The following is a 25,789-nucleotide window of genomic DNA, read 5'->3' on the forward strand; positions in this document are numbered from 1 at the left end:
AACCCTCCCTTCATTATCCAGCCAAGCTGTTCATCATGGCCGGGGAAGGAAAGAGGCGACGACTAACATCTCCCGAGGACGCTCAGGATTTCATCTCATCTTACCGTTGACGCAGACCGGGACCCACAGCCGACTGACTTAGCTCGGTACGTCTATATCCGAGTGGCACAGGGGTCCGGTTAATCTACGGTTACACTATGGACTAACTTTAGCTTGACTGCTCTTAGCAACTAGCCATTGCTAGCGCTTGGCCTTGCTGATTATACTAGACCCCTGTCTTGAAATGCATGAGGCTGGTAAGAATTCACCACGATTCGTGACTATCTTATACCAACTTTTCCTTATAATGTTTATGTGTAATCATACTTGAAAGGTTCTTCACCTGCACATGCTACAAAATTGGGCTTAAGGGGCCCACTTTGTGGTTCGTGATCTGGTCTCTGCCTTCTTGTTTTTAGCAGCTGGCTGCTAACGCTGCCAGCATTCGGCTAGTTTGTTTACACTAGTCTTCCTAGCGGACTGTCTGGGCTGATAAGAGCTCATTACAGCCAAGGCTGTGTTATACCAATCTGCTCCTACAGCGTTTTTGTTTAACAATACTTAATTGATGTTCTTTTGCCCTGCGCTTTAATCCAAGAGCCCAGTTTGCAACTTGCTAACTTCTCTAACGCTAACTCTTTCTTTATACCTTGTCGATTTTAAGATATACTATGTAATACCAAAGGAAGCTATTCTTGCTCCACTTATACTTTGGCTTGCTTGTTCAGTATCAACATTTTGCTTTGTCTTATTATTACTATCATCATTACTATCATTACCATTAGTGTTAGCAATTAGGGAGATAGTAGCCCACGACAAGGTGGGCGGTAGGCGACGATGTAAAGTTAGCAATGACATTGGCAGTGCAACTATTATGGCAATAATTTCAACTTTGTATTTATTTATTTATGTTTATTTTACTTTATTTCTACTTTCTATTTTTCAAATTATTATTATCATTGTTATTATTATTATTACTACACTTATTTCATTTTATGTTACTTTACTGACATTGAGCGATTTTGTTGCTTTGGGAGGTGGAAATATTGGGAGTTAAGATCGGATATCTCCATGCGGGTGCGAGGACAACGCACCTTGGTGCAATGGGCACTCAAGGTTCAGTTGGGACATGGGGGATCTCAGGTCCGGGGACTCAGGTTTGAAAGATGGTTAAGTGATATGTGTCCCACTTGTTTGTTGTGTGTATACGTGTGTATGTATCTTCTTTTTTTTTTTTTAATCACTCCTTCTCCCCCCCCCACCCCACATCCCCACTCTCGGCAGCTGGCTTCGATGCGCTCTTCCGTCTCGACTTGCAGTACTACAGCGCTCTGCCCACTCGCTTGGATATAGCTAAGTATGGCCAACACAAACGACACTCTTAGATTTGTCTCGTGGAACGTGAGTGGGGTGGGAAGTCCTACCAAGACTGACAGGATCTTGGCCCACTTGCAACAGCTCAAAGGCGATATATTTTTTATTCAAGAGACCCACCTTCGCAACAGAGAGGTAACACGGCTTAAGAGAGGCTGGATTAGCCACTTATTTCACTCGAAATTTAATGATAGGGCTAGGGGTACTGCTATCCTCATTCGTAAGAACGTCATATTCGAACCACAGAAAACTGTGGAGGATCCTGCTGGCCGCTTTGTCATGGTGTCTGGCAAACTGCAAGACACACCTGTCATATTGGCCAGCATTTACGGTCCCAACTGGGATGACAGCTCATTTGTAACCAAATTTTTTACATCTCTCCCAAATATTGAAAATCACCACGTCATTGTGGGTGGAGATTTTAATCTGGTCCAAGACCCTATACTGGACAGATCTTCGAACAAAGCCTCTACTTTAACTAAATCAGGTAAGACTCTGCATGCTTTTGCCAAACAACTTGGGCTCACTGACCCATGGAGATTTACATTCCCCACGACTAAATTATTTTCATTTTTTTCCCACGTGCACCGTACCTATACCCGTATAGACTTCTTTCTCTTAGATAACAGACTGCTCTCCAAAATCAAATCCAGCGAGTATCATAGCATCGTAATATCAGATCACGCTGCAACCTCCCTCGAACTCCACTTTCCTAAACAAACTAACCCCTTTAAACAGTGGAGGTTCAACTCCTCATTATTAGCAGAGGCTCACTACATGCAATTCTTGCACTCCCAAATCACCTTGTATTTTGAGCTGAATGACTCGCCGGATATAGAAAGAGGTATACTCTGGGAAGCTTCAAAAGCCTATATTAGGGGCCAACTTATCTCTTTTGTCTCCAATCTGAAAAGAACCGAGACGTCCCAAACGGCAGACCTGTTACAAAAAATAAAGTACATTGATGACAAATATGCATCTGACCCAGACACTAACCTTTATAGAGAACGCCTTAGGTTACAAACAGACTTTGACCTCACGTCTACTAATAAAGCCAAGCTACGACTGCTTAAATCTAGGCAACACTTTTTTGAATCTGGGGATAAAGCTGGGAAGCTTTTGGCCCATCAGGCCAGAACTGAGGCGACTTCACGGCTAATTCCAGCCATTAGATCCAGCTTAGGGGGGATTCATACTGATCCTCTTAGAATTAATGAAGCATTTGCTAAATTCTACGCTGAACTATACGCTTCCGATTGTCCTCCCACTGCAGGTGACATGCTCAGTAGTATGACGTTTCCCCGAATTGACGATGAAGCCACGAGAGACTTGGGTGGTCTCATAACTGTTGCTGAGGTCCAAGCAGCCATCACAACGCTGCAAAGCGGAAAGTCACCCGGCCCTGACGGCTTCACTGTAGAATATTACAAAGCTTTCTCTGCTCTCCTCGCACCAGTCCTGAGAGATATGTACAATGAGGCGTTTTTACATCGTCGCCTACCGCCCACCTTGTCGTGGGCTACTATCTCCCTAATTCTTAAAAAAGAGAAAGATCCCCTGCTTTGTAGTAGCTATAGACCAATTTCACTCCTGAATGTGGACCTCAAAATCCTCTCTAAAGCCCTTGCGCTCCGTCTTCAACGAGTGATGCCCTCTATTATTTCACTTCTGAGCCTCAGTAAGGCACAGGTTGCCAATTTCTGCCATTCTCAATGAAAACCTCTTATCTTTGCTATCTGGTTTAAGGTCTTTAGGCAGCTAACTGTCCAATCTGCATTTCTTTGTGTAGGAAAGAACTTCAGATGCTGGTTTAAATCAAAGATAGACACAAAATGCTTGGGTAACAGGCAGCATCTCTGAAGAGAAGGAATGGGTGACGTTTCGGGCCGAGACCCCTCTCCAGGCTGCAATTCTTTCATGTCTTGCAAGCTCTAACCTTAGTCAATAATCCATTGTATGTAGAAGGCTTTTGGGGTATCGGGTATATTATATAATCCACATTCCACTCTCTCTGCAGAACTCAATGAGACTGTTCAGGCAACACTTTCCCTTTTGAAATCCTCATTGGCTCTTCTGTACTATGTTTTTTGGTTTCTAAATGTAGTCTCCACTGTAGGATCGGTCCACGAGTTAATTAAAAAAAATGTTAAATGTCGAGTACTACATTCATTTAGAAGAATCTATATGGGTTCCTATAAATTATGCACATACAAATTATCAATGTCCTCGAGCAGAAGATGTGCTAAAATTATGAACTAAATTGGCACTGAAAATACAGAAGAGAATTGGCTTGTATAAAGATCAAATAAAATATAAACAATCACTGAGATCTATACTTAATAGAAAGCAATGGGAATGTTGTGAAAGAAATGCACGTATTTTTCCATTAAATAGCAGATGTAATATTGAAAATAAAGTTTGTAACATGAAAAAATCCAAAATGTACTAAAGTTACACACTAACTATTAAGTTGTTTATACAATGACATCCAATGTCCAACATTTCTTCAGCTGTGTGTTATTTCAGAAACTTAAGTACTTTAGGAAGCCTGGAGCTGAGTTGACACAGGACTCTGCTGGTCATTTCTTCAAGATTGTGCTCCAGGAATTATAGAATTAATATATGACTGTAAGCAAAACTGGAGAAAAACGAATAGATTTTTGCCTTATCATTGTCTTTGTGGAGTTTGCAGGTTCTCCCTGCGACTGAGTGGGGTTTCTCCAGGAGCTCGTTTCCTCCCACATCCCAAAGTCGTGCGTGTTTGGAGGTTGATTGGCCTCTGTAAAATTGCCTCAAATGTGTAGGGAGTGGATGAGAAGGTGGGATAACATGGAACTAATGTGAACAGGTGATTGATGGTTTACCCACTCTCCACCCTCTTTGTTCTTTATTATTACTTATACTCTCTGATGATTTAGGTTTATTATTGTCCTATGTACCGCTGAGTTGCAGTGAAACATTTTATTTTGCATGTAATCAAATCAGATAATATACTGGCGAAACTCAGCGGGTGCAGCAGCATCTATGGAGCGAAGGAAATGGGCAACGTTTCGGGCCGAAACCCTTCTTCAGGCCCGAAATGTTGCCTATTTCCTTCGCTCCATAGATGCTGCTGCACCTGCCGAGTTTCTCCAGCATTTTTGTGTACCTTCGATTTTCCAGCATCTGCAGTTCCTTCTTAAACAATATTATTCTGGTGTTACATTGCACTAAACATTATTCCCGTATCATGGGCCAATACACTGTAAATGACTCGATTGTAATCATATATTGTCTTTCTGCTGACTGGATAGCACGCAACAAAAGCTTTTCACTGTACCTCGGTACACGTGACAATAATAAACTAAACATATACAATCAAGCCAAACTCAAGTACAATAGATGCAAGAGAGTACAATTTTGTTCGAAAAAATTGAAGAACGACCTCATGTCAGCAATCAAGAACAGGTCTCATTTGAAGTAAAAGCCTTGCAGTTTGATTGCCAGTTGTATCCAAGATCTTTGGTTGTATCCACAACCAAAGATCATAGAGGAGCTCCTCTATGATCTTTGTCCACAACCAGAAGAGCCCCTGGCTGAGGATTGTGGGAGTTGTAGTCTCCCTGGCTCCCGGGCTCGTATTCCGATGACTCCCATTGTGCTTTGCGACATGACGTTCGGCCGCTCGTTGTCTGCCGGGAAATGCAGTTCCCTTTACTCGCTCTTGGGTATTGTGCCTACAGCTCCCAGCGTGCATCGCTCTGGTTGCCTCAGCGGGCCAAGATGGCGGACAGGCGGCGGAGACGTGCTTCTCAAGACACCGACGAGGAGGACGAGGAAGCGCCCCGCAGGGAGGTGGAAGTCGTTCCCACCGTCCCTTGCATCTTAGACTTGTCCGGGGTCCAGGCTCGCGGAGCGGAATCGGAATGTGTGAGTGTGGCCGGTGGGGGAGAGGGAAGGGAACGGGGCCTGTGGATCCTAACAGGGCCTGGCGGCACCGGGATGTACAACCGGCCACCTGTCTGTACAACCTCCCCGGCTGGGCATTCCATGGACTAGTGCGAATCTTTCTGCTCATTTATCATTATTATTTGGTTTCGAGTGTTTGGAAGCCTAATCCAGAGCGTGGTCTGCAGTGTAAAGCAGAAATAATAATAATAATAATAATATCTTCTATTGTCATTGCACATCAGTGCAACGAGATTTAGTATGCAGCTTCCAACCGATGTAAAGAAAAGTAAAATAAATAAATAATCTGTGTGACGTGACCATCCGAGGGAGACAGTCCAGGGGGGATGGGGGGCACTCAGCAGGGCCGGTTCAGAGCCACTGGGAATAAAGCTGTTTCTGAGTCTGGAGGTTCGGGCGTAGAAGGCCTTGTAACGTCTGCCGGAGGGAAGTAGTTCGAACAGTCCGTTACAAGGGTGTGAGGAGTCTCTATGGATGCTGACGGCCTTCCTGAGGCACCGTGTGTGGTAGGTATCCTTGTTTCCTGTGATCATGGTGCAATAGGTGCAGGAGTAGGCTATTCGGCCCTTCGAGCCATTCAATGTGATCATGGCTGATCATCCACAATCAGTCCCCCGTTCCTGCCTTCTCTCCATGTCCCTTAACTCCGCTATCCCTAAGAGCCATATCTAACTCTCTTGAAAGCATCCAGAGAACCAACCTCCACCACCCTCCGAGGCAGAGAATTCCACACACTCACAACTCTGTTTGAAAATGATATAGATCAAATCTGATTTCATTCAGGCTGCATCTCTGAGGCTCACCTGGTAGACTGCAATCTGCTACATGAGCCTCAGCAAAATAGGGCTGGGATGCACTTATGTTAATATATGACCTATAATATATAAATCAAATCTGATCTCATGAAGGCTGCATCGTTGCTGAGGCGAACTGGGTGATTGCAATCTACTACATTAGCCTCAGCAACGATGCAGTCCTAGGGAAGTAGCCATGTTCATTACTTCCTAAGCGAACTAGAAAATAGATTTTTAGATCAAATTGTTGCCTGATGTACGCAAGCCTTTTCCCCATATTGTAATTTGCTGATTTCTTTTTTGATAAGTCATTTTTTCAAGTCTTGTGGGCAAGGAATCTGAAATGTCGCCTATAGGGGGGTTGCACGAAAGGTCGCTGGGTCATAGGGCTCGACGCACGGAGCCGCTAAATCCAACTGGAAGACACCCGTCACTTCCGGTATATGTTATTAATGCTAGAAACGCGTACTTTCCTACCTGTTAAAAAACGCCAAAATGTTGAATTTTTGCGTTGAAAAAAATTGTGGGAGTCGGGGTAAGTGTGAGAGACATGTACCCAACTTCAGAATTCCAAACGTGAAGCGAAATGAAGGTATAGAGAAGCGAGAACTGAAGGGACTACAGCAGCTAAAGTGCTTGGTAAACATTGAAAATATTGGGAATTATCGCGTTTGCTCACTGCATTTCATCAAGTAAGGCATTATTTGTGTTTTTTCTTGATTCCTTTGGTATCTAAAAATTCTCAGAAGTGATAAATCTGGCTGTAAATTTTTCTTCAGATGCGTTTTCATTTTGTATGTAAAAACCCACGAGAACCATGGGCGATTTAAAAAATTACAGCCAGATTTATCACTTCTGAAACTTTTTAGATGCCAAAGGAATCAAGAAAAAACACAAATAATGTCTTACTGTTGATGAAATGCAGTGTGCAAACGGCCAATGTTCGCCAAGCACTCTGGCTGTTGTTGTCCCTTCAGCTCTTGTTTTTATCTACCGTCATTTCTCCTCACTTTTGGAATTCTGAAGTATGCTAAATGTCTCACACGCTTATCCCGATTTCCATAATTATTTACAGCGCAAAAATTGACAATTTCAGCGGGTTTTAACGGGCCCGCTACGCTGGAAACAATGGTAAATGCCTACCTACAGTTCATCGCATTTGGAGTAGCGTAGCAACAGTACGGGTCATGGGTCGTGACCTGACTGCCGTGAAACCTCCCTATTCCTTCTCTCCATAGTTGTTGCCTCACCCGCTGAGTTTCTCCAGTATTTTTTGTCTACATTAGAAATGTCAAACTCTCTTAGTTCACAACTGCAACATCAAGTTCAAGTAAGAGAATTGAAACTTTGCAAAATCAATGGGTTTATGTTAATATATGTCGATGACAATACTTATTACTGACTAACTAAAGTTGCTGGAATGCACGTATTAAAATTGTGAAAAGCATGTATTTTAGAGGTGGTAAAAGTTTGAAATAAAATTACTGATGTCCAGTGTGTTTTGCTTATCTGGGTTGGTTTAATTGTTTGATAATGTTATTAAAAAATTGGATATAAATAAATTCTAGATCACCTCAGACTTGCTTATTTCTGGTAATCTTACTGGACATTTTTTAGATTTGGATGAGGGATCCATAAACTTTATTTTTATCAATAGTAAAAGGCTTAGTTTCTATTTCCAAAACATGTTATTTCAACATTTAGCTCCATGGGTTGATTTAGTAGATGGGCTGTAGGCTCAATAAAGCAGGAGTCTTCAAAAGTTATGACGTTACCAAAATAGCTTAAGTTGTCACTATGCAACCTCCTAGTTTTGATTGACAGAAGCTTTCCTTAGACTTAACTAATTCACTGTAATATATTATAATAGCAACTGATTCTCTATCTCTGAAGTCCTTTGAAACAAGTCTTTACTTTTTCAGCAATTTCCAAATACCATATAGCGATAATTTAAAAAAAACTGTTATCCTGGCTTTGATGCCACTTTCTATGTTTTGGGCTGAACTAGTTCATTTTTGTTTTTTGGGCTTTCTGGTCATTTTTATAACACTTAAAATTTATCTTAGAATCATTAATGGACAACGCATGATTGTACTGAGGTGACACAGCTGGTTGAGCTGTTACCTCACAACTCCAGCAACCTGGCTCAATCCTGATCTCTGGTATTCTTGTGTGGAGTTTGCATGTTCTCCCTGTGACCATTAGAGTTTCCTTCCATATCCCAAAAATGTGCTGGTTGGTAGGTAATTGGCCTCTGTAAATAGAACCTCCCTCCATCTATTATATAAATGAAGGGCAGAATCTGGGGCTGGGGTAGTTGATTGCAGCATGGGATGATAAAATATAGGTTAGGATTGGATTTGTATAAGAATGGGTGTTTGAAGGTTAGTGTTGACTCGATGGGCCAAAGGGCCTATTTCCATGCTGAATTACTCTGACTCCATGAGTGAAGCATTTTGTAACTTAAACTCATCAGCCAATTCTTGATTAGAAAAAAGGTTATTAATTGTTTCACGTTTTCAATTGAGATTAGTCTGGTTTTGTCTAGGTTTCTACCCACTCAATTCATACCTTATAGTGGACTGCAGACAGTATAATCACATTGAAAGGCATTTGTTCTGATGGTGTTCCATATTGTTGGAACCTTTAACTACTCTAAACTCTGATAATCTGCCATGCGATTGTTTTGAAATCCATATAATTCAGCGTCTAGTTCATTCATTAGTTTAGAATATGATCTGAGTTCCCAGAACGTGGCCATGGCTGGGGTCCAGATTGTGGGCTGAGACTGTGGCTGCGATCAGGGTCTGGAACACCAGGGTTGTCAGGAACGGGTACGTTTGGAGCTGGGCACAATTGTACTTATATATTTCCCTCTCCCTTTCAATTCACCTGGTTCACTGGAAAACACAGTGCCCTCCATAATGTTTGGGACAAAGATCCATCATTTATTTATTTGCCTCTGTATTCCGCAATTTGAGCAAGAGTAGAATATATTACATCTGATGTTAAATATCAGCTGCACTAAAAAGACAAAACCAATATTAAGAAAATTATTTCTTTTTCAGGAGAGCGAGGATGGCATAGAAGGTGATGGTAAGTACATGACTACACACAAGCTTTATGTGAGAAAACATTAAGATGTAATATTAATATGTTTTTAACACTCCTGTTTGTTTGACCTTTATTGAATTTGAACAATGAATGTAAGTGAGCTCAGATTGTGTGTAATATATGAGGAAAGGAATGATTTATTCTTCCTGCCCAAATGTGCTAACATAGACTTTGTGATGTTCATAACACTTTGCAGGAGGAATCATTGCACAGTTATCAGCAGTGCCTACCTGTTCCACACATCGTAACCTATACGTGTACACCAACATATGCTGCATCATAAAATTCAATGCTGCTGTGTTGTACCCACTCCTTCCCTAAGCCATAACACATTGCTGAGACTGCAGTATAGCTAGGGATTAAATCAAACATTGTTATTGCCACATCGGATGGAGCATTTATACATTGAGCCATGTAAATTTATCACAATCTCTCCAATTATGTTTTCGTGGCAACTTGAAGTTGATAAATACTCTGGTTTGAAATAAACTTGTTCCATGTTCATTTGGTGGGTTCAGTTGGGATATTTTGCAGTGATTTTACTTCCTTTCAGCATTTGCTAATCTTTTATTCTTTATTTTCAGCTGTTGTACTTTCAGACTATGAAAGTGCTGAAGAGAATGGTTCTCAAAAATCTGTAAGTGCAGAAATGAAGTTATGTGATGAGGATAACTTTATTACATCCTTGTCGTAGGCAGATGATAAACCATGAATACTGTACTTGGACTGCTGCTGGTATTATTATTATGATGAGGAAGGTACAGTTCTGTATCTTTACACCTGACAAGTAATCAATTTTGCTTTGGTTCTCGGAGTGATACCAAGTAATGCTGGTTTACTGTTGGTTCTTACTATTTTTGCATGTGTAAAAGGTTAGGGAATCCTGTGGTAGATTTTTTTCTTTATAGCCTCCCACCACTTAGTTGCTCCTTTCTGGCTGTACCCTGTGCTCCTTGGGGATTCTGGAGGAATTAACCTGAGTAACATGGCAGCCTGATCTTTCTAATTGTGGGACATGATCTAGGATGTTGCCTCTGAAAATTTCACACCAGATTCTGTATTTAAAATCAACTTGCATCTTGCCCAGTCCAAGTTCTATGGACTCAATTTATCTAGTTGAGTTTCTTGTCATTTGCTTAAGTACAGTGAGGTACAGGTACAATATCAATCTTGCTTGCAGCACGCCAAATATTCAGAATTGGGAGCAGGAAGGAAAAGTGCTGATTTTCTGTAATGCAAAGTAATAAAACAATGAGCTGTGTCTTAATTGAGAATTTTACAACTATATGTAGATGTTTGGTGCTATTGTTTATTAATATCTATAACTTTTAAAATCTTAAATTCTGACGTACCATGCAATTCATGTTTGCCTTAATATGAATCTGTTTGTGTTGATGTTTCCAAATGAACTAATTCCAGATTGAGTTGTAACACAGTTCTCGCATAAGGTGACTTTTTTTTTATCCACTGTCACGACAATGATTTTTTGTAGCAAATGTGTGGCTTGTACTCTGCTTCAAAAAGTGGTTATCCTCGCTTTTATTGTTCACCCACAAACAATGGGCTGGTGCCAGGGAGCTGATAACATTGGTAGAATACAGTTGAAGTCACTGTACTGCAAAGATTGTGCATGTTTTCTCTCTTAGTGCTTGAGAGAAGCTGCAGGGACATTTTGATCATCGTGTGGAAGAGAAAGAGCTTGTTAAATATAGTGCTTTGAATTAAAAAAATCTGTTTATAATCATTACAAGATCTTTTTACAAATACTAAATCAAATGTTTGTCTGCAGGAAGAAAATGGTGGAGAATACAGTGAAGAGGAAACCCCAAAACTGGAAACAAAAAAAACAAGCAATGAAGGGAATGATGATGGAGCAGCAAAGGAAGTAAAGCCTGAAGAGAAAGGGGAGATTACTGGGGAGAGACAGAGTGGGGATGGACAGGTAACATAACATTAGACTTGTTTAGCTTTGGCATGAAGGGGAGACTTTATTTTTCCCATAAGCCTAACAGAGTAATTTACTATTGGTAACATGTACAGGATAATTCATTGATTGCAGGTGTCCAGAGAGAAGAGTAATAAAACACATGGATTTTTTTCCTTTTGTAGCATTCCATTACTTTAGGAAACATCTCAAAATATGTCATGATCGGTGAATGATGCACAATGTGGCATCGATTTAAGCATTTTTATAACGTTGGTTAACGTTTTGGGAGATCTCCATTTTAAATAGAGACACGCAGTCTTTGCTCATTCGCAACAAATAGAGTCATAGAGTGATACAGTTTGGAAACAGGCCCTTCGACTCAACTTGCCCACACCGGCCAACATGTCCCAGCTACATTAGTCCCACCTGCCTGCGTTTGGTCCATATCCCTCCAAACCTGTCCTATCCATGTATCTGTCTAACTGCTTCTTAAACGTTGTGATAGTCGCAACCTCAACAACCTCCTCTGGCAGGTTGTTCCATACACCCACCACCCTTTGTGTGAAAAAGTTAATCCTCAAATTCCCATTAAATCCTTTCCCCTTCACCTTAAACCTATGTCATCTAGTCCTCGATTCAGAAGAGATTCTGGGCATCTACCTGATATATTCCTCTCATGATTTTATACACATCTATAAGATCACCCCTCATTGTCCTGCACTCCAGGGAATCCCAGCCTACTCAACCTCTCCTTATAGCTCATACCCTCTAGTCCTGGCAGCATCCTCATAAATCTTCTATATACCCTTTCCAGCTTGACAACATCTTTCCTATAACATGGTGCCAAGAACTGAACACAATACTCTAAATGGAGTCTCACCAAGGTCTTATACGACTGCAACATGACCTCCCAACCTCTACACTCAATACTCTTGACTGATGAAGAGTCAGACTAGGTTCTCAGACTAGAATACTCTGACTAGATTCTTCCAAAAGAGCAACTCTCCACATCCATCCTGTCAAGACCCCAGGCTATTAAGTGTATTCAGAGTTATAATGTGGCAAAGTGACAGATGTGAAAGATTGTTGGTTTTGTACAACTTTTTCTCCCTGTAGGAAAGCATAGAACCTGTTGAAAATAAAATAGGTACAAAGAGCAGGCGGCAATTGGACGATGATGAGGATCGGAAAAACCCTGCCTATATTCCACGGAAGGGACTCTTCTTTGAACATGATCTCAGAGGACACACGGAACCTGAGGAAGTGAGGTTTGTGAGTGACCCATTCTATTGTATTAAATTTAATCCCATGCTCCAAAAAGGACGGGGAAAAATATGAAATCTTAAACTGTTATGACATAGATGTCAACCTTTTATTGTTATAATATCAGGAGCTAAGATCTACCCTCAATGTTGGATAACATAACGTCCATTGGAGGGAAATTCATACCCCTTGTAATTAATATATAATCATTCTTGTTTGAAGAAAGGATGTATATAAGACTGAATTTTGTTAAATACCCATCTAATTCAAAGGTTGGCAAAAAGATTAAGCCACTTCCAATAAAGTTTTAGATTATACAAATAGCAACAATTACTTGAATCTATAAGGTGTAATAATATTGAAAGTTAATTGAAGATGCTTCATAAGGAATATTTTGAGAAAAACAAGGGATGTTACAGTTCCGTCCAAAATCCAATTGTTAAGGTTGGATTATAGATTTTTTTTATGGGGAAGAGAAACATTGGAGAGGACCAGTGTGAGAATTGTAGGGCATGAACCCAACTAGTTGAAGCACAACCCCCAGATGATAGATCTAAAGTAAGAGTGATACACAAGAAACAGCGCAGTAGAGTTGCAGGATGCGCAGCTGGATGAGATTGTGAACTTTGGCGCTGTCTGTGTGGAATTTTCACAGTTCTCCCTTTGACTATGTGGATTCCATCAAGGTGCATTGGTTTTCTCCCATATCCCAAAGATGTGGTAGTTGGGTTATTTGGCAATTGTAGATTGGCCCTAGTATGGGTGCATAGTAGAACAATCAAAGAGGGAGTCAATGGGCATGTGTAAGATAATAAATTACAGAGAATGGATCGCTCTGTGAATTGGTATGGACCTCATAGACCAATTAGTATCTTACTATGACATTAGGAAACATGGTAGTCATTCGGGTGGCTGGGTTGCTGAAAGCAAGTGATGTTCAGAAATGAAGTGGTGTTTGTGCTGAGGATACAGATGGGAAACTTATCTCCACAGGGTGCAAATAGATTTGGGGCATGATCTGATTCAATAAGAAACAAAAGGTCAGTGGATGGGATTGGTGATAAGGGCATGAGGTTTGTGGCATTGTCCAAAAGTGATTGCTGTAATTCTCCTCGAACCAACTGAGGCTTAATGAAGAATCTTCAATTAATATTGTTGAAGATGCACGGAATGAGAACTGTTGTGAGAAGTGGCAGATAGAATATTGTTCGAATTAATATTGTTTGCTTTCATGTTTGGATTTTGAGGTTTTATGAGTTTTTACAGATAATGAACCGAGCTGCGGTCTTGTTAGAATGCGACTGGACTAATGCAGAATTAAAAATCAAGTAATGTAGTGTTTTGCCTTCAGATGAAGACCAGAAATACAATATAATTTCTTCCCTTTCGCCCACCCTCCCTGAATATATTCACTCTGGTCTGATCAATCTTCAATGGTGCCGGACAGCTTTTGCAAACCATGAATTGGTCAGTAACACTTTTTCATTTTTTTTCTTTCCAGGCCAAAAGTCCGACAGCGCAAGCTCTGGAAAGATGAAGGTCGATGGGTACATGATAAGTTCCAAGAAGACGAACAAGCCCCGAAATCCCGAGATGAACTTATTTCGATGTATGGTTATGATATTCGATCAGACAGAAACCCTGATGAAATCAGGCCGCGAAGGATGAGGAAGCCAAGGTATGAGGAATTTCAGGAATTTGAGCTTTGAGAACCTTTAGGGAATGTATAGAGAATGTGTAGTTACGGAAATACTCATGAAGTTGTGTAGAATTTTACACTGATGAAGAGGGTTTTTGTTTCATATCATCCCTGCTTGGCCTCCTTTCAAAAGGAATTGAATAAATACCTGGAAAAAAAATAATTTGTAGGTTTATTGGGAAGGAGTGGTATTGCAGTTAGTGAAGATGGTTAATAAAAATTGCAGCAGGATCTTGATCAGTAGGGTGAGTGGGGCTGATGGATGACTAATGGAGTTTATTGCAGATAAGTGTGAGGTGTTGCACTTTGGGAAGCCAAGCCAGCGCAGGAGCTTCACAATGAATGGCAGTGCCCTGGGGAGTGTTGTAGAGCAGAGGGATCTGGGAGTGCAGCTAGATAGTTCCTTGAAAGTCGTGTCACAGGTACCTAGGGTGGTCAAGAAGGCTTTCGGCACATTGGCCTTCATCAGTTACGGTATTGAGTAGAAGTTGGAATGTTATGTGCCAGTTGTACAAGACATTGGTCAGGCTGCATTTGGAGTATTGTGTTATTTTATGGTCACCCTGCTATTTGGAAGATCATAATCATACTTTATTAGGCAAGTATGTTTTGCAACATATACGAGGAATTTGATTTGCCATACAATCGTACCAATAAAAAGCAACAAAACACACAAAATACATTTTAACATAAACAGCTACCACAGTGACTCTTCCACATTCCTCACTGTGATGGAAGGTGAATAAAAAGTTCAATCTCTTCCCTTCTTTGTTCTCTCCTGTGGTTAAAGTGCACATTGTCAGATTTTAATAAAGGCCATTTCTATACATTTTGGTTTCACCATGTAGAAATTACATCAGTGTTTATACAGAGTCCCCCCATTTCAGGGCGCCCTAATGTTTGGGACACAGCAATGTCATGTAAATGAAAGTAGTTACGTTTAGTATTTTGTTGCATATCCTTTGCATGCATTGACTGCTTGAAGTCTTCGATTCATGGACATCACCAGTTGCTGGGTGTCTTCTCTGGTGATGCTCTGACAGGCCTGTATAAGTGAGTTCGGTATTCCGAAAAACGCAAGGAATCATGGGATTTGTCAAAGGTCACAAGTGATAAAAACTCTCGGCAGCCGTGCTGCAGCATGGACACAGTCCAGGCAGGGCTGGTAGGTTAACCCAGCGAGACAGGCATAGTTGAGCTGGATTTATCGCTGCTTCTCCACGCAGGCTGCGGGCCTGGGGATGCCGCCGACGTCTCAGACGAGAGCGGCACCCCCAGGCCTACAGCCAGCATGGAGATGCAGCGCTATCATTATGGTGCCCTGAAATGGGGGGCCTATGTATAAACACAGCTGTAATTTCTACATAGTGATAACAAAATGTATCATAATACCCTTTAATAAAATCTGACAATGTGCACTTTAACCACATGTGATTTGTTTAATTACAAATTTCAAATTGTGGAGTACAGAGGCAAATAAATAAACGATGGGTCTTTGTCCCAAACATTATGGAGGGCACTGTACATGGATAGGAAAGGTTTGGAGGAATGTGGGCTAAACATGGGCAGGTGGGACTAATGTAGATGGGGCATCTTGGTCAGCATGGGCAAGTTGGTCCGAAGGGCCTGTTTCCGTGCTCTGACATTATGAGTGGCAGAAGGGAACTTAAAGCTTGGGTGCAGGCATTGGTTTGATGGCCAAACTCGTGCTCCATCATTCTATGAAGTTGAGACAAGTTTAGATGAGCAAAGCTTGTGTGGCAGAAAGCAAGCATAAAATGTGTACCCAATTTTATATTTGTAGTTGTCACATAAAAACTTTGATATTTTTTGTCAGCTTATTCATTTCACTGCACATCTCGTATGTGTATGTGACGAATAAACTTGTCTTGACTTGACTAATGCGAGTCCTCAGTGATAACTAAAAATTGATATCAATGTTTATATAAAATGTTGATTTGCTGTCGACTTGATGTTTCGGTGTATAATTCCTATTTTTTGAAATTTTATGAAAGGTTTAGAAGTCCTCCAAATCGAGACCCTGATTGGATGGATGAACCGCCACCAAGGCCTTACTTACGCAAAACTACTAATAGCATACCTACTGCAAGAACTTTTAACCGAAGGATGGGTGAACCAGAACGGAGATCTCCAGCAAGGAGCTACTCTAAAAATGTTTGTTATAACGAAGATCGTGAGAATATGAGGCCGGTTGAAATCTATAGCTCAAGAAGATACCACTCTTCGGGGGAACTGTCCAACGGTGAAAATAAAATGGACGGCAGAAACATTGAGCAGAGTTACGCGAGAGAGAGTGTGATTGTAACAGACGGTTTGCAGTCAGTGAAGAGTAATGGTGTGGCAAGAGAAGATGGCTCCAAACAAAATCAGTCCCTCCCTGCTGAGAATGTGCCACAGGTACAGGAAAAAACGATAGAAAAGAAATCCTATTCCCGTATCCGAAGGACCAGGAACAAAGTCATCGAGGTGGAGAAACCACAGCCCGCGGAGGACACCCCTGTCCCAGATTTGGTTGCTCCAGCTCAGCAGACACCTGATCAACCTGTCTCCCCACCAGCATCAAAGGCTGGCTCCTGGGACACCCCACCCGTAGACTCAGCTGTGACTGCGCTAGAACAAGAGATGACCCAAATTAGCTTATCGGGGAAAAACTGGACTCCAAATAGTCAACCGCAATATGTACAACCAAGAGAACTCCGGGGTAAGTGCGAGTACAGCTCCAATCTTTGCCTGAGCACTTTGAGATCACTTATCATAACTATTCATAATAGTTGGAGTGTGCTCCAGTTGTTCTCTAACACAATGTTATGTTGAACGGTGATGTTTTATTTTGCTGTTAATGAAACTATCTGATGACTTGGCTCTGTCAGCACTATCGTTCAATAATTGTTGCATAGGTTATAAACTGCTGTGCTTCTTCCAGGAATTCCTAATTCACCACACATTAATGCTTCAACTGCTCAATATAACAGAGTGGAAGAAATGGTAAGATAAAATTTACTGTTATTATATTTAAACTGATGTGTAGTTCAGTGGAACCGCAGACAATGATTGATCAGATATAATATGGTTGATGGTACTCTATCAATTAATTTTGGAGCATAGTTTTTCCCAAGCATTTGTGTTGGCATTATTTGATTATATTGATAGTGTTTCTGCTGTTCACATTTTATTGGGAAGCGTTTAAAGGAGTCATGTAGCCTTTGACAACTGTTAAGCCTGGCCTTTTGAGTGTGTGTTTATTATGTGGTACGCCATTATGCAGGCAAAGCCAGCAGCTGGTAGTTTGGTTAGATGTTAAACAAAGGAGATAAAATATTCACGGATATTGTGCAGGACACCAGACTATATCTCTTGCCTATAATGCACGAGTGAACACTTCTGGAGAACAAACCCTATATAGTTCTGAGTCAAGTTTATTTTTAAAACACGTTGGTTTGGTAGACTCTGATAGACCATATTTACAAATGGGGTTGTAGAAATTTTTATTTTTATTTAGATTTGGCATCAGTTTGCTAAAAAATAAACACATTTCAAATGTAACTGAGGCACAACGTTAATTGTTGCTACATATGTCCGTTTTAGGCTTTGAGAATCACTTGAACATATGGTTAACTGAGTAAGCAAAGTGACCCGTCTAGTGATAGAGATGCAGGAGGGATAAACACAGAAAGACACAATGAGAAAAAGAGGGAGATTATTTTTTATTTTGTTATATTACAAAGTGGCAATATTGCAAAGCGTCTGTTGGTATGCAGATTAAATAGCATTCCATCGTTGATTGTCTTCCAGGGCAGCCAAACAAGACGGGCAAAGCGTTACTCATCTCAAAGACAACGGCCAGTACCCGAGGCACTCCCGCCACCACCACCTCCACCACCACCACCACCACCACCCCCCCCTCCAGCACCTACACCAGCTCTAGGGCCGGGCCCAGCTCCTGGGCCTGCTCCCATGCACATTGGCCTCATGGAAGGACACTATTATGATACATGTAAGCAGGGTTGTGTGACCTTTTATCCTAGCACATAGCAAGTTGAATTTCAAAGTATGTACTTTGTCAAATAAAATACCAGAGGCAATAGAAAATTATATTAACCAGCTTTAAAATGCTCTGTTTCTGATGCAGTGATCTGTCAGCATAATCAAAGCTATGTTTTCTGTTTGCAGTACAATTTCAAGGACCAATTTATAGCCACAATGAAAGCCCGGCCCCTCTGCCTCCCCAGGGCCTGATTGTCCAGCCAGATATGCACCTTCCTCATCCAGGTATTCGGCTCTTTTGAACCACAAAAGGAAAATTGAATATCACAACAACTGAAACACGATGCTTTATGAACTTCTGTTGGGTGGTGATAGAAGAGTGTAAAAGACTAAAGACAGGGCACCTGGAAACCTGGGCTCAACCTTGTAGCTGAGCAAAGGTGTTCTGTGAAGTGGTCGCCAAATCTACAATTGGTTTATTCTATGTAGAAGCTCGAGACCGCTCACAATTTATTGTGAATGTAGCCAGCAGGGAAAGGAGATTTTAGGTCCTTAAACTTGAGAACACAATGAATAATCATCGTCTCTTCATTTTTGGTGTTTATTTTGGAACCAGGCTGTTGCTCTTGTGTTGATTGAGCACCTGAAAAACTATGCTGATAATTATTTTTCAGAAGCATGCAAGTCAAAAGGAGATGTTATTGCACCTGCTCCATGTTTGTTTGTCAGTCCTTTTTTTTAACTCTCATGGAATCCCATAGCAAGTGTTTGCCTTGTGATGATATTCATCATGGTTCCTTGAAAGCTGTAAATGTTGTTCTGCTTATTCCTCCGCTCACTCAGCCTGTGTTCATTATCAGTTCCAGGTTTTAATCATCACCAGTCACCTGGCCACCTAACCAACACTGGTCTTTATGCTCCACAAGTCCCATTGCCAGCTGGTCAACCACCCCCACCCCAAGTGCTACCGCCTCCTTTCTTCACACCTGGAATGATGAACTATGGAAATCCCAGTTACCCGTACCCAACTGGAGGACTCCCACCTCACATTTATCCAACTGCTCAGGTGAGTTAAGAATGGTTACGAAGCAACAGTTCATAGATACAAATGTAATTTTATTGTGGTTAATATGGAAATATTTACCATAAGAACAAATCATTCCGTATGTGTTTGGTGCTAATGGAAATCTATATTACTAAAAGTCTGATCTTGACCGCTTTTGGCCCACTGTGCTGTGATTTCCGAGAGAACGCCGCCACCTACGGCCGTCATTTTTAGCCACCTCGCTCAGAGCTCCCCTCCCCCTTCCGTGACCGGCGGATTTTTTCCATCGATGAAAAATCAGAGAGATATTAATGTTTTTTAAAAATTCGCCATTCTCTCTGCTGCCCCCGCTGGCGGCGGGGGGAGGGACTATAAAACCCAGAAGTGTCGTCCCTCACTCAATTTCTGCCAGAGAGGGTCACGGCTCTCTGATCTGCGAATAAAACTGAACGCACGTCTACTCCACGACGAGAACCCTCGATGCGGCTGTAAAGTGGCTGCTGCCCAATTGTTTGCCTCGCTTTTTAAAAAAGTTTGTATTCACAAAATTATTTTTGGTTAGGTGGCTGCTGCCCAATTGTTTGCCTCTCCTTTTTTAAAAGTTTGTGTTCACAAAATGTATTTTGGGTGTCGGGTGGCTGCAGCCCAATTGTTTGCCTCGCCTTTTTAAAAAGTTTGTGTTCACAAAATGAATTTTGGTTGTCGGGTGGCTGCAGCCAAATTGTTTGCCTTGGCTTGGCTTTTAAAACAGTTGGCTGCAAGCCCAAGAATCCATTCGGCCCACAATGTCTATACTAGCCCTCTGGAAATCAGCACCTTCAGCCCGCAACACCCATACTAGCGCAACAGAAAGCCCCCCCCCCACACTGGCGAGCAATATTGGAATTGGTGGAGAGGTGGAATATTGCGTTGGTGACCAGCCCTCTCGTGTGATGCTGGGATCCAACGGGTCCCACATAGTCTAGTAATATATATTTTTTCCCTGGTCTTTTGCACTGGAAACCTTTTTTTGAGTGCAAATGTCAGAACTTTTAAGGAAACGGAGAGCAAATCAGATCATGGGGTATGTTATCTTTAGCATCATATATTAACGCCTAATTATTTTTTTTAAAAAGTGGATTTCAGTTATTTCAAGGCATCCTGTAAGAAACAACAATATGCAAGTATTATGCAAAACACAAGGTGCTGCAGAAACTCAGCGGGTCAGGCAACATCTGTGGAGGAAATGGACATTTGGGTCAGGACCGTTATTCAGACTGCAATGTTATAGTTCACAGCAATTCTAGGCCTCCGTGAGCTAAGATGGCATTATTGGCACTGACAAACCTGCCACATGATCATTAATACAAGTATTTAGGGGTTGTGTGAACAAAATGTCAATTTTAAGGTTTTTACAGTAAGTCGTAATTTATTATTAAGCTTTGTTTCACCCACGACAAAAAAAAAAGTGACTCCACTGAGGAATGAGCCGCTGCTTAAAAGTATACGGGTTTTATTGTCTGATCTTGCACATCCTGTTTGTTACTGAAAATAAGAAATTTCTGAGACATTAACCATGTGTTGTGTGTTGTCAGGCCCAGTCTCAGGTCTTTGGCGGAGTCACTTACTACAACACTGTTCAGCAACAGGCTCTGCCAAAGCCATCACCTCCAAGACGACAATCGCAGCCTGTTACTGTTAAACCTCCGCCACCCGAGGTACTTGATACATCCATCATCTGGTTTCCACGCAGCTTAGGTACAACATCATCTGAAGCTGCTAAATATCGTGTACTTATGAAGATTAATGCTATGCCTGGTTAATATTTCCCCCTCCTTTCTTCTCCCCTCCTACTGCTCGTTTCTTTCACCCTCTCCCCTTCATCTCACCCTGCACACCAAAGATTCATTCTGTTTTCTTCACTGTAGCCTCCCAACCTGCCTGCCCTGTACTTGAGCTAAGTGATGGGTCCCTCCCATTAGTTCCTTTCCTCTCCTCATGGCTTGCCCTCCCTCCATCTTTTCTTTTTGTTTTTAATAAATGTGAAATATGTATAATTTGTTTATAAATTCTATTTTTTAATCATTTTGTACTAAGAGCTTATGATGAGAATACCATTTAAAGTGAAGTTTGAGGGATTTTCACGTGACTACTAACTACTGTGATTCTGAAATGTGCAATCTTGAAAGTTAAAAATTTATTTTGATAACCAGTGAGGCCACTGAGGTCAGTGTTTTGAATCTCTCAAATAAGCTACCCTTTTGTGTTGTTTTTCCCTTGCAATGAATGTCTTGTGCACCCTTTTTACCTGAAGATTGGACACTTGCAGAATTCCCTACCTGACAGGACTATAGGCGCTCATTGTCCAGAATATTAATAGCTCTTTGGACAGTAAAGAATTGGAAGATATGAGAATTGACTGGAGAAATCGTCAGCCATCCCAAAATGAGCTTGGGTTTAGTGATTATTTAAATAATTATTTGGTTAATTAACATCAAATCAATACTTTTTTTACCTGACATGAGCAGTTAGCACAAACTTTCAGAAGGCTTTCGACAAGGTCCCTCATAAGAGATTAGTATACAAACTTAAAGCACACGGTATTGGGGGTTCAGTATTGATGTGGATAGAGAACTGGCTGGCAGACAGGAAGCAAAGAGTAGGAGTAAACGGGTCCTTTTCACAATGGCAGGCAGTGACTAGTGGGGTACCGCAAGGCTCAGTTATGGGACCACAGCTATTTACAATATATATTAATGATTTGGACGAGGGAATTGAATGCAACATCTCCAAGTTTGCGGATGACACGAAGCTGGGGGGCAGTGTTAGCTGTGAGGAGGATGCTAGGAGGCTGTAAGGTGACTTGGATACGCTGGGTGAGTGGGCAAATGCATGGCAGATGCAGTATAATGTGGATAAATGTGAGGATATCCACTTTGGTGGCAAAAACAGGAAAGTAGACTATTATCTGAATGGTGGCCGATTAGGAAAAGGGGAGATGCAACGAGACCTGGGTGTCATGGTACACCAGTCATTGAAAGTAGGCAGCAGGTGCAGCAGGCAGTGAAGAAAGCGAATGGTATGTTAGCATTCATAGCAAAAGGATTTGAGTATAGGAACAGGGAGGTTCTACTGCAGTTGTACAGGGTCTTGGTGAGACCACACCTGGAGTATTGCGTACAGTTTTGGTCTCCTAATCTGAGGAAAGACATTCTTGCCATAGGGGGAGTACAGAGAAGGTTCACCAGAATGATTCCTGGGATGTCAGGACTTTCATATGAAGAAAGACTGGATAGACTCGGCTTGTACTCGCTAGAATTTAGAAGATTGAGGGGGGATCTTATAGAAACTTACAAAATTCTTAAGGGGTTGGACAGGCTAGATGCAGGAAGATTGTTCCCGGTATTCGGGAAGTCCAGAACAAGGGGTCACAGTTTAAGGATAAGGGGGAAATCTTTTAGGACCGAGATGAGTAAAACATTTTTCACACAGAGAGTGGTGAATCTCTGGAATTATCTGCCACAGAAGGTAGTTGAGGCCAGTTCATTGGCTATATTTAAGAGGGAGTTAGATGTGGCCCTTGTGGCTAAAGGGATCGGGGTATGGAGAGAAGGCAGGTACAGGATACTGAGTTGGATGATCAGCCATGATCATATTGAATGGCGATGCAGGCTCAAAGGGCCGAATGGCCTACTCCTGCACCTATTTTCTATGTTTCTATGTTTCTAAACTCTGCTGTATATTGCTTTCTTAAGCATTACACAGATAGCCGACTATTAGCAACAGAAGATATAGTGGATGTGGCAAGGATGTTTCTAGTAGTGGGAGAATCTTGGGCCAGATGGCACAACCTCAAAATAAAAGGGTGTACCTTTCGAAGGGAGATGAGAAGGAATTTGTGTAAGAAAGAACTGCAGATGCTGGTTTATATCAAAGGTCGACACGAAATGCTGGAGTAACTCAGCGGGACAGGCAGCATCTCTGGAGAGAAGAAATGGGTGACCTTTCGGATCAAGACCCTTCTTCAGACTCTTCAAGGAAGTTCTTCAAGAGAAGGAATTTCTTATGTCAGAGTGGTTAATTGGCTGTGTCATTGAGTGTTTTTAAAGTGGAGATAGATAGGTTCTTGATTAAGGGTTTCTGAAGTTGCGGGGAGAATTAGTTTGAGAGGGAAAAATAGACCACCCATGATTGAATGGCAGAGCAGACTCGATGGGCCAAATGGCCTAATTCTGCTCCTATGTCTTATGATCGGGCTAATGTCATGTAGTCTGCGAAGCAGGGTTTAAATGGTGAGTTACCACAGAGAGAATTGAGAATTCCATACAACTCGCTAAGGAAAAGGTTTATGACAGCCAGCATATCTGTCTTTTTCTAAACACTTGCTATTTCCCAATTTTTTTTTGTTGCAAAAGTTGCCTTTCTTTCCATAAGGCAGTAGGATCTTTTTTTTAATGTATGCATTTTCCATGATTATTGGTTATTGCTTCCTACCCAAGATATACGATTAAGTTGTGTTGCTCGTGCAGATTGTAATTAATTGGCTTTTATCAGAATTTTAAACGGATGCAATTGCAGCTATTCTTAAAATCATAAGTAGACATTTGTTCCAAATTATTACGATCTGAAATGCTCCCATCTTTTTTTTTTTTGTTCTCCTAGGGCAGCCAAAATGAGAAGCTGAAAGAAAGGAATGAAGCTTAACTACCAGGGAAGTCTGTCTGTGAATTTAAACAGAAATGAATTTGTGTGGATAATCGGTCCTCTGTTCCTGTGTTGGACACCCTGCTGACTTGACGATGCTACTAATGTTGCTAATATTTGCAGCCGTCGTTTAATTCTGGCTGCAGGACTTGCCAGCCGGTCTTTTAACAATGCACAGCAACAAGCAGAATTGACTCCACGCGGTTTGTACTGTGCCACTTGACAAGTTGTGGTTGTTGAGCAGCTTTCCATTACTGTGTGAATGGTAACATTGTGGAAATCCAGCCGTCAAGGTTTGATTTAAAATTTTGAGTCCCATGTGATCAAGTGCAAATGAACAGTTTCAAAATAAATAAAGCAATAACCCCCCCCCCCACGACCACTGAGCCTTCATGTTGAGTGAGACCTGTTGTTTCCTCTGCAGCTTAGTTTGCTCTAGCCTTGTCTTGCCTCAACTTTCAGTATACATTCATTAATATTTAATTCAAAAGTGTCTCAAGATGACTACTTTTGCCTAGTGGACAATCCCGTATGCAATATGGAGACAATATAACGCCATATGTTAACTGGTGCCCTCTATATAGAGCGAGTGAACAGGAATATCAAAATACAGTCTAGTTTAAAGCCTAGCATTTATGTTCTTGCAGGCAGAGTATTGGTTCAAAAATTATCTCCATTGTTTCTCAATTCATTTTACTTAAAAAATTAAAATCCCTCAAGTCAATTGTAAATTCTACTTTACCATATCACACATCTTGATGGAAGTAGAGTATGTCGTATGGCAGTTGCATTCAACAAAAAGAGCAATTAAATCAAAATTTTGATGCCAGCCATTGAAGTAAGGTTTTTTTATATTGCATTAACTTCAGAAATGATAAATTATTCTCCTTGGAAACAAAAAAAAAGGAGGCAGGTGAAAGCTGGTGAAATGCACTTAGCTTGTGCTGTTTAAGTTTGGGTTGTGTGTAATACAGCTGAGGGAAGCAGGACTCAAGGATGTTTTTTTACTCCTGTGGTGATTATAATATCAACTGAAAGTCCTGATCCAAACTGTAATACACTGTATTAAGACGGAGAACAGACAATCCAGTCAAGATGTCTCTGTTCCAGATGGTAGTCTTCATCTTTTATAAGAGCACTTTACTTGGGTACATCCTTGACGTGTTGATTTGTGGCAGTGTGACCATTGATACAATAAATAGATATATATGAGCAAAGTAACATTACGATAGAAGGTCCCGGTGTTGAAAGTTTTGTTGATCAATTATTTTCCAACCTTCTGTTTTAGGTCAAAATTAAAAATTATTGAAATGATTCGTGAATGATTGAGGATTATGAGTAGTGAATTGTTGTGTTACATTATCCATTCTGCCACAGAGCTTGTATGCATTTATATGGCATTGCTTACCAGGGGTTTTTCTTTGGTGGCAACAAATAGGTATTGTCTCACTGCATTTACCAGGCCACAGGCCTGTATGTTTCCTTGTTTACAGACCAGAGCATTGATGCTGTTAACTTGGATTAATGTGTCTACTACTCCTGGGGTCTGTCTAGCCCGTATCTGTTAGGCCGCTTAAGACAGCTTGTTTATATGTTGAATGCTGAATGTGTAATTATTCCTTTGCAAAATACTTTTTCTAGTTTAAAAGAAATGTCAAAATACTGCAGAGTGTAAACTTTTATAAATGTTAAATTTAAATGTAATTACGTTTTTTTTCCCATTATTTTGCCTTAAGATTTAATTGTATTTGTCAATTCCACATATCAGCTGTGTGACTAATCTAGACCCCAGAACACTGTGATGGCTAGTTTTTAAGCATCTTGGAAATGGAGATTTGTAATCAATATTTTTGTTGCCATTTGGTGGACACAATTTAATAAAGTGTGGAAAAAAGAAA

The 25,789-nt window shown here is 41.1% G+C and overlaps 1 protein-coding gene across 2 annotated transcripts; it reads left to right on the plus strand.

Annotated features, from left to right (window-relative positions):
• The first annotated feature begins 5,140 nt into the window (after nt 1–5,140).
• Nucleotides 5,141–25,789, plus strand: casc3 (CASC3 exon junction complex subunit). Of its 2 annotated transcripts, none has more exons than XM_033035060.1 (13): nt 5,141–5,322; nt 9,224–9,251; nt 9,854–9,906; nt 11,059–11,211; nt 12,313–12,464; nt 13,961–14,137; nt 16,174–16,880; nt 17,103–17,164; nt 17,972–18,173; nt 18,350–18,448; nt 19,024–19,229; nt 20,783–20,905; nt 23,850–25,789. In XM_033035060.1, the coding sequence occupies exons 1-13, from the start codon at nt 5,176–5,178 to the stop codon at nt 23,889–23,891; spliced, it is 2,151 nt and encodes a 716-aa protein (XP_032890951.1). In that variant the 5' UTR covers nt 5,141–5,175; the 3' UTR covers nt 23,892–25,789. The 2 variants fall into 2 exon arrangements, with proteins under 2 accessions (XP_032890951.1, XP_032890950.1); XM_033035059.1 differs by having other exon boundaries at nt 20,783–20,945; nt 23,850–25,769.

Source organism: Amblyraja radiata, chromosome 16 (genome assembly GCF_010909765.2).
Source record: "Amblyraja radiata isolate CabotCenter1 chromosome 16, sAmbRad1.1.pri, whole genome shotgun sequence".
NCBI lineage: Eukaryota > Metazoa > Chordata > Chondrichthyes > Rajiformes > Rajidae > Amblyraja > Amblyraja radiata.